General features: G+C 39.8%; 1 protein-coding gene across 3 annotated transcripts in view; it reads right to left on the bottom strand.

Annotated features, from left to right (window-relative positions):
* The window catches only part of dennd1a (DENN/MADD domain containing 1A), a 113034-nt gene that overhangs the window by 56183 nt on the left and 42339 nt on the right, over positions 1–14512 (bottom strand). For all 3 annotated transcript variants that reach the window (XM_088392382.1, XM_088392383.1, XM_088392380.1), the window contains 4 exons: positions 13206–13316; positions 10445–10545; positions 2630–2675; positions 539–640 (listed from right to left, as the gene is read on the bottom strand). In XM_088392382.1, the coding sequence (XP_088248508.1) occupies positions 539–640; positions 2630–2675; positions 10445–10545; positions 13206–13316 (360 nt within the window). The remainder of the gene's footprint in view (positions 1–538; positions 641–2629; positions 2676–10444; positions 10546–13205; positions 13317–14512) is intronic.

The raw sequence follows: 14512 nt of genomic DNA, 5'->3' as shown, positions 1-14512 counted from the left end.
GGATTAAGTGCAGAAGAGCCTTTTAACACGAAGCGCCTTATGGTGTGGAAAATACGGTACTCCTAGTAATACTACTTGTGCTACTATCACCATTACCACTACTACTACTACTACTCCTACAATCAACTGAATTTACCACAGGTTCACTCCCATTAAGCTCGAAGAACCTCTCAAGGCTGATTAGTGTAAACATGATGCAGTTAAGCGTATGTGATTTCTTTCTATATTTTTTATTTTCAATAATTGTGTGAGGCAGGGACTGGTGAGGTGGTGTATAATGTCAGTGAGCCTGTAACCAGTACTCCTGAGACCGTGGATATTCCCACGCGTATTATGGGAAATAAGTGTCCAGTCCAAACCCATACAAATTGCTTCACAAACATGAATAAATAAACTTCTTAGAAAGACAGTCTAAACCTTGTGACAAGAGATTGTTTCATGTCTTGTGTGCGTAAGCATGGGGCCATTTTGTTCATCAAAATGGGTGCGGGGTGACGGAATATAAAAGAAAACATCTACAACTGCGATTGCTCCTCACCACATCATGGGGTAGGCATTGAAGATCATTATAGGGTGTTTGAAGGGTGTTTGTGTCCACATTCAGGATCACGACATCCTCCATAGCCATTCCAAGAACTTTCTAAATACAATAATTAAATATAGTTAGAAGAAAATCAAGATACGAGTTGTACAAATAAGAATATAAACAAAATATAAAGAATATAAAAAAGTGTACGTGTGTGTGTGTGTGCGTGTGTGTCTTTTGTTTTTCTATTTTTTTAATTAACCCTTTACCTTTTCAACTCACTAACTTCCATGGCTTCAATCAATCAATTTGAACAATTTCAGATTGGTTTCCTCTGCGGTCCACTCAACTGGGACAAGCTTTACTGACTGACTAATGATCTTCTCTTAGCTATGGACTCCGACACCTCATCAATACCATTATTACTTGATTTTAGTGCTACTTTCGACACTTCCCATCACAACATAAAAGCTGTTCTTTTAGATCGTCTTTAAACGAGTTTAGTACAGTTAGTTAGGTCCTTCTCAGACGAGCTTCCATAGTAGAAGCTATACTACATTGCTAATAATGACTGTGGGGCGCAGCTCCTCACAGCATCCCCAATCCAACCCTTAATGCTGAGTGTCAAGCAGGGAGGCATGGGGTTCCATTTTATAGTGTTTTGGTATGATGCGGCCGAGGATCGAGCCCACGACCTCCCAGTCTCAGGGCGGACACTCATACCACAAGGCCACTGAGCTGGTCAAACAGTAATCCCTCGCTACATTGTGGTTTGTTTATCGCGGTTTCAGTACATCGCAGATTTTTTTTCCAAATTAAAAAAAAAATTAAAAGTCAAAATAATACTTGTAATTGAGGAGTTATGGCACAAAACTTGCCCACACGCAAGCGGAAGGCAAGGAGTGCCCACACAATTGCAGTGCGTACACCTTTTTATAAAAAAAATTGTTATAATAAGAGTTCTAAAAACATATTTACAGTGTTGTACCTTGTTATAGAAAAATTGTTGTAATATTAAGAGTTATAAAAACATACTTACAGTATGTACACTTGTACCATATTATAAAAAATATAATAATAAAAGTTGTTCTAAAAACATATTTACAGTATGTGTTAAGAATTCTCCATGTTATTTATTTTATTCAGCCGCGCTTTGATTTGAGGTAGGGTGATTTATTTTGAAGGCCGTTTTCAGGCGATACCACTTTCTGTTTTACGTTCGTGTACACATGTCTGTTACAGTGGTATAGGAGTCATTGACGATGTCCCCTAACAAGAGAAATGAACGATCACATGTTTAACCTATAGTACAATGTAGTATTGCTCCAAATGTTTGTTTACATTCCTTTAGAGGTCCGTTTTCGCGTGTTAGCACGATCGTGAATTAGCATCTTTCCGCTAACTCGTTAGCCTGCCCAGTACTTCTTGTCAACATGTTACACGCACACACGTATAATATTTACATTTTCAATATTTATACAAAAATTTCTGCATGTTATTTATACTAGTAAATTATAAACATATTATTTACATGTTTGAAACAATTATTTAATGTTCTAATAATATGCACTTAAATGGTTTCATACACATTTATTGACACAAAATAAACAGATGAAAAAAAACGTACAGATGAGGTGACCATACTTCACGAATTTCACTTATTGCGGGTGGTTTTTGGAACCAATTATCCGCAATAAACGAGGGATTACTGCAATGTCACATGTGGTCTCCCGGCGGGATCGGTACTGTTCATCGGGTGACATTATATGTAAATATAACATTAGCTTTCATTGTTCTGTTAAATATACCCAATTATATATGCCGTGGAGTTGCTGTAATCTTGAGGCATGTCTTGATGAAATTCAACAATGGATGAACACGAGGATCTCAGAAAAAAAATCAATTATTTTTAACTTTGTTACTGGTTTATTGTTTTTCAAATATGTTATATTCTTTTTTATTTGTTTGATTTGTAAGTACAGCACTTTGTTTCAGCTGTTGTTGTTTCTAAAATGTGTAATGAGTTATCTTGAGAAAATAGCAATTTTTTAATATAAAATGAATACAACTAAACGCAATAGTTTCTGCGAGCAAATCACTTACCTCCATGAGGCTGGAATGCACTCCAATTAGGTAGGGCATTGGAGCACTGAAAAGAAAATCATGTGATGCCTCAAAATTCAATGTATCTTTTTGGTTAGGTTTAATGAATCTTAGCATGACAGATAAAGATAAGTTAAAGCAACAAATCTGTTACTGCAGTTGAAGAAAAGAGAAAATGTATTAGCGCTATTTCCAGTGAGATATCAATGCATTTTTTTGCCATTGCTATCCACCTTATTCCTACACCCCATGAACTTTGGCATGAATTAGGTGTGTTACTCCCGGTTACATAAAAATGTGCAAGACCACTTTCTATGACAGTTGCAGACAATGTGGGAACATCAGTTGTTGCAGCTTGTACGCAGATCATCGACATCTCATTCTGAACAGTACCCAGAATGACAGTGTGGTGGCGATCATAGCGTGGTTCTTGTCACACACTTGTGAGGAGTAACGACAGAAAGGACATTCGACAACGCTGCAGAGCTGAAGAGCAATGTAACGACGATCCATTAAGATATCAGGACACATATCATGGAAAATCGACTTGTTCTGGTTTTAAAATCATTTTTCTTGTCTATTTGGAGTTTCCAGGACTGTAGAGAAGTGTAACCTATCCCTCCATGTGCTGCAGAGATACCTTTATGATCTGTTTGGAGGGCTACATTTTACTCCGTTCAGATTTCTCCGTTTTTCTATGACTTTTTTTATCTATTACATCACATCCGTTGGGGCAGGACAAACCAAACAAGGTGTTGCCAGACGGAAATCAGAGTAATAAACGTGGTGGATTCGCAAATCCACCATGTTTATTACGAATCCACCATGTTTATTACTCAGAGAGACTTTTGTAGTCCAAACAACTCAAGGATGTCAAATTGGCAAGATCAAAATGTTCCGTTGTTGGATGCATCAATCCACACAAACCATCCCCCAACATCAGAACCTCAAAGAAGTGTCTGGTCAAATTTCGTTTTTCAAGCAGTGTTCCCACGTCTGTAGGCAAAGTCCTGCTTGTTCAAGGAGTGTTTCAGAAATCTTTTGTCAGTATAGAGAAGGATTCACCGAAAGACTTTGTTTCGTTGATGGTTCAGTTCCTTCAATCTATGGAAACGACGGTCACAGTAAAGCGGTAAGCTTGAGATGACATAAAAAAAATAAACTGTGTTTTACTTTGTCTATTCACTCGTCTTCATAGCATTAGGGTCAGTCTTTCTGCTGATTTTGGAGCTGTGCGCTCTATGTTTTCACTTGTGGGTGTATTTTGAGAAGTTGTATCAGATGAATTGCATCAAAGGTGCTGTATAGTTCTTGGGGAACACAATAATGTAGTAAATGCATTCGTTAGCTTTTCACTAGTGCTAGTATTAGCTTACTTCGTAGCTTGACTGCAGTGCTTGTTTACAAGACGTCCATAGCATTAGTGTCAGTCTTTCTGCTGATTTTGGAGCTGTGCACTCTACATTTTCACTTCTTGTGGGTATACTTTGAGTAGTTGTATCTGATGAATTGCATCGAAGGTGCTGTATTATTCTTGGGGAACACAATAATATAGTCAATGCATTTGTTACTTTCTCACTAGCGGTAGCATTTGCTTACTTCGTAGCTTGACTGCAGTGCTTGCTTTCAAGACGTTCATAAATATTGTGAGGGGATTTATTTTATTACGTGTTATGTATGGTGTATGGACAGGTCTTCTGCCGTTGATATCTTTTCACTAATCAAAAAGTTTGCGGCGCAAGTAAAGGCTACCTTGGCTAAAAAAACTATAAATATGTCGACCGGAAAAGGAGGTGCACATCTTGCGACCTGAGGGGTGTGAAGTATCTCATTTGCATTTAAAGAGACCACACCAAAACGGCTTGCTCTGAGCCGCACCTCAGAAGAAGTACATAAGAGGGACCTGTGATGGTATCAAAACGAGGAATTCAGACAAAAGCGTTACTGTTCCACTTTATATAGACCACAACTAAATGAGTAAAACATAAAACGGTAGAATTTATTAGCGTGATACGTGGGCTTTAAAGGCAGCTCCGAGGGCAGCTGACCACACTTTTCCTTTCATCGGGCGCAACAAGCATTGCTCGCTCGTCCGAGAATGGGCCTACTTTAGTAGTATTTGAGAAAATATTTAAATTCCACTTCTTGATAATGTAGCAGGGTAGGAGGATGACAAAAGACACCATCAACAAGAACTACCTACATGTTTGACTACCTTCCCAACTCTGTCGCTTCAGACGTAAGTAAATGGACAATCACAATGGGGTGTATCAGTACCTAAACCATAATAAAGTAGGTCGCATTTTGTTAAAAGAGGTTGGACATTCTTATTTAGCTTAAAGCAGTCGAAGAACCCAGCCAAACCTAATACAATGCCGGGTATTTCATGTAAATCTATAATTCGCATGATTAAACTATGTTCAATCATCAAAATTTATGTGAATATCTATCCAAACATCAACTTCAACCACTCGCTCAAATATGAGAACAATGGGCCAATTTTGAGCGTTATGAGCATGATATGTTCTCTGCCAGAGACAGCTTGCTACAGCTTACTGACAAAAAACCTTACTGTCCATTAAGTCCAAAATATTTAGCAATCCTTCTAATAATTTTAGAGGTTGAAAAATATGAAAGGGTCATGTCACCTGCATACTTATAGTTCTTTACTAATGATAATGAAATGGTTGATGATTCCACTGTTTCCATCACTGGGGAGGCTATGCCTCACCAGTGCCTCTTCCCCTAAAGCAGTGGTTCTTAATCTTGTTGGGGGTACCGAACCCCACCAGTTTCATATGCGCATTCACCGAACCCCTCTTAAATAAAAAAAAATAATAATAATTCAAATTCAAGACAGATTTTTTTTACTGGTGCACAAAATGAGCTGTGCATGAACATCACTTTGTTCACAGAACAAAACCAACACAATGCACGAACACACAACAAATTACATACCAGGAAATCAGTGTGACTTCTGCGTCATCACAAATTTACACGATATACAGGTGTGTTCAGACCTCCACAGTGGAGGCTCTGCCGAACCCCTGAGACAGAGATCGAACCCAGGTTAAGAACCACTGCCCTAAAAGGACGTTATAGCGAAGATGGTTCATTTTTCAGTAACTAGCCCAGTTTAAGTATTTTTTACCAGGAAAGTTAGCATTTCCAACTTTATCCATTCATTTTAGAGAAAATAATGAAACAACAAATGAGGAACTCAATGAGGAAGTACGGAAGTCACATACACAGACGGAGTGCCTGCTTAAAGTGCTCAAAGCATGTGCCAATCATCTAGCCCCTACCTTCACCAGAATCTTCAACCTCTCCCTGGCTCAGGCTATCGTCCCCTCCTGCCTGAAAACCTCCACAATAATCCCGGTGCCGAAGAGGTCTCTCATCACCACCCTGAACGACTACCGCCCGGTGGCTCTCACTCCGGTAATCATGAAGTCCTTTGAGAGATTGGTTCTTCAGCACAACAAAGACTACCTCCCTCTAGACCTCGACCCCCACCAGCTCGCGTACCGGACAAACAAATCTGCAGAGGACGCCATCGCCATTGCTCTCCACTCTGCACTGAACCACCTGGAGCAGCAGAACATCACCTCCATCACAAAGGCTCAGCAGCAGCTACATTTCGTGAGAGTTCTCAGGAAGCACAACCTCAACTTCAACCTGCTGCTGACCTTCTACCGCTCATCCATTGAGACTTTGCTGACATACTGCATCACAGTATGGTTTGGCAGCTCCACCGCTGTTGACAGGAAGAGATTGAGAGAGTTGTCAAGGCAACACAGAAAATCGTCGGCTGCCCACTCCCCTCCCTGACGGACATTTACACCTCCCGCTGTCTCAGCAGAGCCAAGGCTATCTCAGGAGACAGCTCCCATCCTGGCTCTGTCCTTTTTGACCTGTTGCCCACGGGGAGGCGTTACAGGAATATCAGGACAAGGACAACCAGACTTAAAAACAGCTTCTCTCTCAATACGAACATGTGATAAGCCTGATCTCTTTGGACTACATCCTTCCACATGCAATATATTTATGCTTGGTCACCATAACTGTGGATTTGTCACTTTGCAACCTTGTTTACATTGTGCGTATATTATGCATATATATATATATACATACATATACATATGTATATACACTACCGTTCAAAAGTTTGGGGTCACCCAAACAATTTTGTGTTTTCCATGAAAAGTCACACTTATTCACCACCAAACGTTGAGAAATGAATAGAAAATAGAATCAAGACATTGACAAGCTTAGAAATAATGATTTGTATTTGAAATAAGATTTTTTTTTTACATCAAACTTTGCTTTCGTCAAAGAATCCTCCATTTGCAGCAATTACGGCATTGCAGACCTTTGGCGTTCTAGCTGTTAATTTGTTGAGGTAATCTGGAGAAATTGCACCCCACGCTTCCAGAAGCAGCTCCCACAAATTGGATTGGTTGGATGGGCACTTCTTGCGTACCATACGGTCAAGCTGCTCCCACAACAGCTCAATGGGGTTCAGATCTGGTGACTGCGCTGGCCACTCCATTACCGATAGAATACCAGCTGCCTGCTTCTGCTCTAAATAGTTCTCGCACAATTTGGAGGTGTGTTTGGGGTCATTGTCCTGTTGTAGGATGAAATTGGCTCCAATCAAGCGCTGTCCACTGGGTATGGCATGGCATTGCAAAATGGAGTGATAGCCTTCCTTATTCAGAATCCCTTTTACCCTGTACAAATCTCCCACCTTACCAGCACCAAAGCAACCCCAGACCATCACATTACCTCCTATATATAGTTTAACATCTATCATATGACCCTAACTGTGCATTTGTCACTTTGCAACCTTGTTTACATTGTATATATATGTAGTTTAACATCTATCATATTTTCTATGCTTTATTTTTTTATATATACTTGATTGTTTATTTTGCACTGTTGGGCAGCTCCAATCTCGTTAAACTATGTATAATGACAAATAAAAGGCATTCTGATTCTGATTCTGACATACGTTTCTCCATGAGAGCCCTCAGATACCCACAGAGCAGGGTATAAGCACCTTAATTATTTCTCCTATTTTGACAGAAACATATTACAGGCATGTTATGAATACACCTGAAGACTATTTAAATAGCTTAGTATTAAAGTTTTATTTGTAGATTTTAAAGTGTGAGAAAATGCTATTCATCATTAATTTTATATATAATCTTCATACAGGACTGTCTCAGAAAATTAGAATATTGTGATAGTTTTTTATTTTCTGTAATGCAATTAAAAAAACAAAAATGTCATACATTCTGGATTTATCACAAGTCAACTGAAATATTGCAAGCCTTTTATTATTTTAATATTGCTGATTATGGCTTACAGTTTAAGAAAACTCAAAAATCCTATCTCAAAATCTTCGAATATTTCCTCAGACCAAGTAAAAAAAAAGATTTATAACAGCAAAACAAAATCAAACATTTGAAAATGTCCATGAATGCACTCAGAACTTGGTTGGGAATCCTTTTGCACGGATTACTGCATCATTGCGACGTAGCATGAAGGCAATTAGCCTGTGGCATTGCTGAGGTGTTATGGATGCCCGGGATGCTTCAATCGAGGCCTTTAGCTAATTTGCATTGTTGGGTCTGGTGTCTTTCAGCTTCTTCTTCACAATACCCAACACATTCTCTATGGGGTTCAGTCAGGAGAATTGGCAGGCCAATCGAGGACAGTAATGCCACGATCAGTACACCATTTACTGGTGGTTTTGGCACTGTGGGCAGGTGCCAGATCATAGAAAATGAAAATCATCATCTCCATAGAGCTCTTCAGCAGACAGAAGCATGTAGTGCTCTAAAATCTGCATTTACTCTGGACTTGATGAAACATAGTGGACCAACACCAGCAGCTGACATGGCTCCCCAAACCATCGCTGACTGTGGTAACTTCACACTGGATTTCAAGCAACTTGGATTTTTCTCCTCTCCAGCCTTTCTCCAGACTCTGTCGCCTTGACTTCCAAATGAAACACAAAACGCTTTTGTCTGAAAAGAGGACTTTGGACCACTCTGCAACTGTCTAGTGCTTCTTTTCCATAGCCCAAGTCAGACACTTCTTCTGTTGTCTTGAGTTCAGAAGTGGCTTGACCATGGGAATACGGCTATTGTAGCCCATTTCCCAGACACGTTTGTGAACAGTGGCTTTTGATACCTGGACTCCAGCTTCAGTCCACTGTCTTTGAAGCTCCCCCAAATTCTGGAAGCGACTCTTCTTCACAATGCTGTTAAGGGTGCGGTCATCTCTCTTGGTTGTGCAGTGTTTCCTGCCCTTCCAACAAACTTTTTGTGGATGTGCTTTGAAACTGCACTCTGTGAACAGCTTGCTTTTTGAGAAATTTCTTTTTGTGTCTTACCCTCCTGATGGAGGGTGTCAATGATGGTCCTCTGGACAGCAGTCAGATCAGCAGTTTTCCCCATGCTTGTGATTTAGTTTACTGAACCAAGCTGAGTGTTTTTCAAGGCTCAGGAAACCCTTGCAGGTGTTTCGAGTTAATTAGACAATTCAAGTGATTAGTTGAATACCCGACTAGTATACTTTTTGATGATATTCTAATATTTTGAGATAGGATATTTGAGTTTTCTTAAGCTGTATGCCATAATCAGCATTATTAAAATAAAAGGCTTGCAATATTTCAGTTGATTTGTAATGAATCCAGAATGTATGACATATTTATTTTTTTAATTGCATAACAGAAAATAAAGAACTTTATCACAACATTCTAATTTTCTGAGACAGTTCTATATATAGACTTGCCAGGCATAAGAAAAAGAGAGGAAGTTTCTAAGCAACTGGAAAAGGATGTTGACTAAGTTTTACAAATGTAAAGATGCAGTACAGTAATCCCTCGTATATTGCGGATAATTGGTTCCAAAAAACACCTGCGATAAGTGAAATCCGGAAAGTACAGTCACCCTCTCATCGACACTTTTTTTTTTAATCTGTACATTTTTAGTGTGTCAATAAATGTGTATGAAAGCATTTAAGTGCATATTTTATTATTAGAACATTAAATAATTGTTTCAAACATGTAAATAATACATTAATAGTATAAATAACATACAGATTTTTTTTATAAATATTGAAAATATAAATATTATACATGTGTTCATTTCTTGTTAGGGGACCCACTTACATCGTCAATGACTCCTGTACCACTGTAACCGACATATGTACACGAGCGTAAAACAGGAAGTGGTATCGCCTGAAAACGGCCTTCAAAAAAAATCACCCTGTCTCAAATCAAAGCACGGCTGAATAACATAAATAACATGGAGAATTCATAATACATACTGTATAATATGTTTTTAGAACTCTTATTATTATAATAACTTTTTTATAACAAGGTACAAGTGTACATACTGTAAAAATGTTTTTAGAACTCTTTTATTATAACTTTTTTATAACAAGGTACAATACTGTAAATATGTTTTCAGAACTCTTATTATTATAACAACTTCTTTTATAAAAAGGTACAAGTGTACGTACTGCAATTGTGTGAACACTCCCTGCCTTCTGCTGGCAGGTGGGTAACTTTCGTGCCAAAATTACTCAATTTAGAAGTTTTATTTTGACTTTTAAATGTTTTTTTAATTTTGAAAGAAAATCCGTGATGTAGTGAAACCACGATAAACGAACCGCGATGTAGCGAGGGATTACTGTACATTAAAGATGGTTTGGTCTTATTTGCATAGCACACTTTAAAAGCACATTGTCTCACACAATATTTAAGATTTCACAAGTATTTCAGTGGAAATGCAAACTCACCAGCAATAGTCTAATAGATGTTGAGGCAAGACTGGAATGTAAACATGCTGCCAGTGCATAGGATATAACATGGCAGCAGACCCATGGACACAAGCTGTTAACTGTTTACAAGAACAGAGAGGAAAAAAGGTTAAAATGACGCACGCACGCGCACGCACGCGCACACACGCACACACACACACGCGCAAACGCACACTCACGCACGCACACTCACACACACACACACACACATATTAAAGGTGTAATGGTTAACCGTGCCCATGGTTCGGTGCAAGTTTTGGTTGTTTAAGCGACGGTTTGGTTCAAACTTTGATTCAGTTCAAACATTACAAAAATAAAAAACACTAAATAAACAAATACTTCCTAGTTTAATTTATCGCTTCACATGTTCTTTTCCCTTTAAACCGCATGAGGGCGCTCTAGGCCTGTGGCATAATCGGAACTGCAATTGACGAGACTGACATTCACTGACTTCCACCATCCACTGACTTCCAGAGTCAATCGTGACACAAAGGATGACGATTTCGATGGATTTAATGATTTGGAGTGACACGGATGGTTCGATAAACTTGTTATTTATGTTATAGTTGTTTGATATATAGTTTATAGTATGTAGTTATACAGGCCTGGGGAATAAATGGAACATCAACTGACGATGAGTCCGACATCAGCGCCACGTGTACTTCCGGAGTCAGCAGCAGCGTTTTTTTTTTTAAAGTGACAAAGAGGACGAAGATTGCGGTGGGTTCAATGATTTGGAGTGACATGGATGGTTTGATAAAATTGTTATTTAGGTTATAGTTATTTGATATATACACTGCTCAAAAATATTAAAGGAACAGTTTTTTATCAGGGTATGGCATGAATTCAATTAGACTTTTCTGATAAGGTTTTGGTCAGGTACGCGGCAGAGGAGGTTGTTCATCAGTTTCAGCTGCATTGGTGTTGATCGAATTAACAACAGGTGCACTAGAGGGGCAACAACGAGATGGTCCCCAAAACAGGACTGGTTTTGCAGGTGGAGGCCATTTCAAGTTCCTCCCTCTTGATCTTTTTTAACTGGTTTTCCACAAGTGTTGGCTTTAGCTAGAGTCATTATCAAGACTGGGAGCATGAGGCGATTTCTTAACCCTCCTGAAGTTGAGTAGATTGTCCAACTCGCAGCACGCTTTTGTTATACTTGTTTACTGTTTGTCTGTTGTGAGCCATGTCTTGTCACCGTGGGATAGGGGGGAACGAAATTTCGGTTTCTTTGTGTGTCTTTGGCATGTGGAGAAATTGACAATAAAGCTGACTTTGACTTTGACTTTGAACTCCTCCAGGATGGCACATCCATGAGTGCTGTTGCAAGAAGATTTGATGTGTCTCTCAGTACAATCTCCAGAGCATGGAGGAGATTACAGGAGGCAGGCAGTTACTCTAGGAGAGCTGGACAGGACCGTAGACAGTCCTCATCCCATCAGCAGGACCGATATCTGCTGCTTTGTGCAAGGAGAAACAGGTTGAGCACTGCCCGAGCCCTACAGAATGACCTCCAGCAGGCTACTGGTGTGAATGTCTCTGTCCAAACAGTCAGAAACAGACTTCACGAGGGTGGCCTCAGGGCACGACATCCTGTATAGTGTACCCTGTGCTCACTGCTCAGCACCGTAGAGCTCGATTGGCATTTGCCATGGAACACTAGAATTGGGAAGTCCGCCACTGGCGCCCTGTGCTTTTCACAGATGAGAGCAGGTTCACCCTGAGTACCTGTGATAGACGTGAAAGGGTCTGGAGAAGCCAAGGAGAGCGCTATGCTGCCTGAAACATCATTCAGCATGATCGGTTTGGTGGTGGGTCAGTGATGGTCTGGGGAGGCATTTCCATGGAGGGACAAACAGACCTCTACAGGCAAGAGAACGGCAGTCTGACTGCCATTAGGTATCGGGATGAAATCCTTGCACCCATGGTCAGACCGTACGCTGGTGCAGTAGGTCCTAGGTTCCTCCTGATCCACAACAATGCCAGGCCTCATGTGGCAGGAGTATGCAGACAGTATCTGGAGGATGAAGGAATTCACACAGTTGAATGGCCCTCATGATCACCTGATCTAAACCTGATAGAACACCTCTGGGACATAATGTTTCAGTCCATCAGACGCCGCCAGTCTGCTCCTCAGACTTTACAGGAGCTCACTGATGCCCTTAGACAGACCTGGGAGGACATCCCACAAGACACCATCCGTTGTCACATTAGGAGCATGCCGCGACGTTGTCAATGCTTACAAGCACGTGGGGGCCACACAAGATATTGAAAACAATTTTGAGTTGCAGAAATTGAATTCAGGCAAAATGGATGAGCCTGCCACATCATTTTTTCACTTTGATTTTTGGGGTGTCTATATACTGAGCCCTCTGTAGGCTGAAAACTTATATTTCCATCAAAAGATGTGGCATCCTTTTGTTCCGTAGACATTAAACTGTCCATATCAGTATAGATATCCCGAAAAAACTATTTTCACCATTGAAATCCGATGTGTTTTCAAAGTGTTCCTTTAATTTTTTTGAGCAGTGTATATCATGATGGGTGACTGACAGACTTATTTACAGAATTTCACGTTGCATTCCATGATGTTTTTCATGGTATTTCCAATGGCAGTCATTTTTCAAAATGAAGTGGTTCAATAAGTTTAGTGATTAAGTAATTTAAGATGTGTTTACCAAAATTAACTACAATCAGAAGGCAAATCAGAAAATTTTAAAAAGATGGCGACACTACTTACAGTGCTTAGCGTGCTAGAGCAGATGAGGATTCGACGTTCATAAAGCATGCTAGCGTAGAGTTGAAGCATGTTGTTGACATCTACTGCTACAAAGTACTCTGTAAGATTCCTCTGCAACAGCCAAACAAAAACATGTTAGTTCATTTAGTTGTGAAAAATAAATTACATTGCACGATAGAACACAAATTAGTTCAAATAAATACATACATAATTATATTGGGGGGTAAAGTTCATTACCAGGCAAGTATGAATTGGCATCTTTTGACCATCAATTATTTCTCCTTTAGGAATTTCCATAATTTGTGTTCAACTTCAGTCAACATTAGTGATGGCTATATGGCAGACGTGTCAAACTCGTTTTTGTCGCAGGCCGCACTGTACTCATAGTTTCCTTCGGAGGGCTATTATGACTGTTAACGCGTAATATATACAGTAAAAGCTACAAAACAAACTGATGAATAACTAGCTTTGAAATCAGGGATTAGTAAATACAGTTCAAATATTTTCCAAAGATGAATGGTAATAAAAATGTCTCGCAATTTTCCAATTTTTTTTAAGGGTGAAGACAATTTGCAATTTTAGTATTGACATAAAGTCGATGCACAATTTGTCTTCGTGGGCCGCATAGAATGATGTGGCAGGCCGCATCTGGCCGCCGGGCGAAGATTTCGATGGATTTAATGATTTGGAGTGACACGGATGGTTCGATAAACTTGTTATTTATGTTATAGTCATTGGATATATAGTTTATATAGTATCTCACAAAAGTCAGTACACCCCACTCATTTCTACATTGTTTTAATTATATCTTGTCATGGGAAAACACTGAAGAAATGACACTTTGAGACAATGTTAAGCAGTCACTGTACAGCTTGGATAGCAAAGTAAATACATGGTTACTTCAAAGTAACTCAAAATACAACAATGGATGTGTAAAATGCTGGCAACAAAAGTGAGTACAGCCCAACTGAAAATGTCAAAATTGGACCCAAATGTCAATATTTTGTGTGGCCACCATTATTTTCGAGCACCGCCGTGACCCTTGTAGGCATGGAGTTCACCAGAGCGTCACAGGTCGCCGCTGGAATCCTCTTCCACTCTTCCATGACAACATCACGAAGCTGGTGGATGTTGGAGACCTTGCGCTCCTCCACCTTCCGTTTAAGGATGCCCCACAGATGTTCAATAGGGTTTAGGTCTGGGACATGCTTGGCCAGTCCATCACCTTCCCCCTCAGCTTCTTTAGGAAGGCAGTGATCGTCTTGGAGGTGTGTTTGGGGTCGTTATCGTGTTGGAATACTACTCCG

Source organism: Syngnathus floridae, chromosome 12 (genome assembly GCF_059516105.1).
Source record: "Syngnathus floridae isolate MCC-2025c chromosome 12, RoL_Sflo_1.0, whole genome shotgun sequence".
In the NCBI taxonomy this organism is placed as follows: Eukaryota; Metazoa; Chordata; class Actinopteri; order Syngnathiformes; family Syngnathidae; genus Syngnathus; species Syngnathus floridae.
This window is presented reverse-complemented; position numbering and strand designations above follow the sequence as displayed.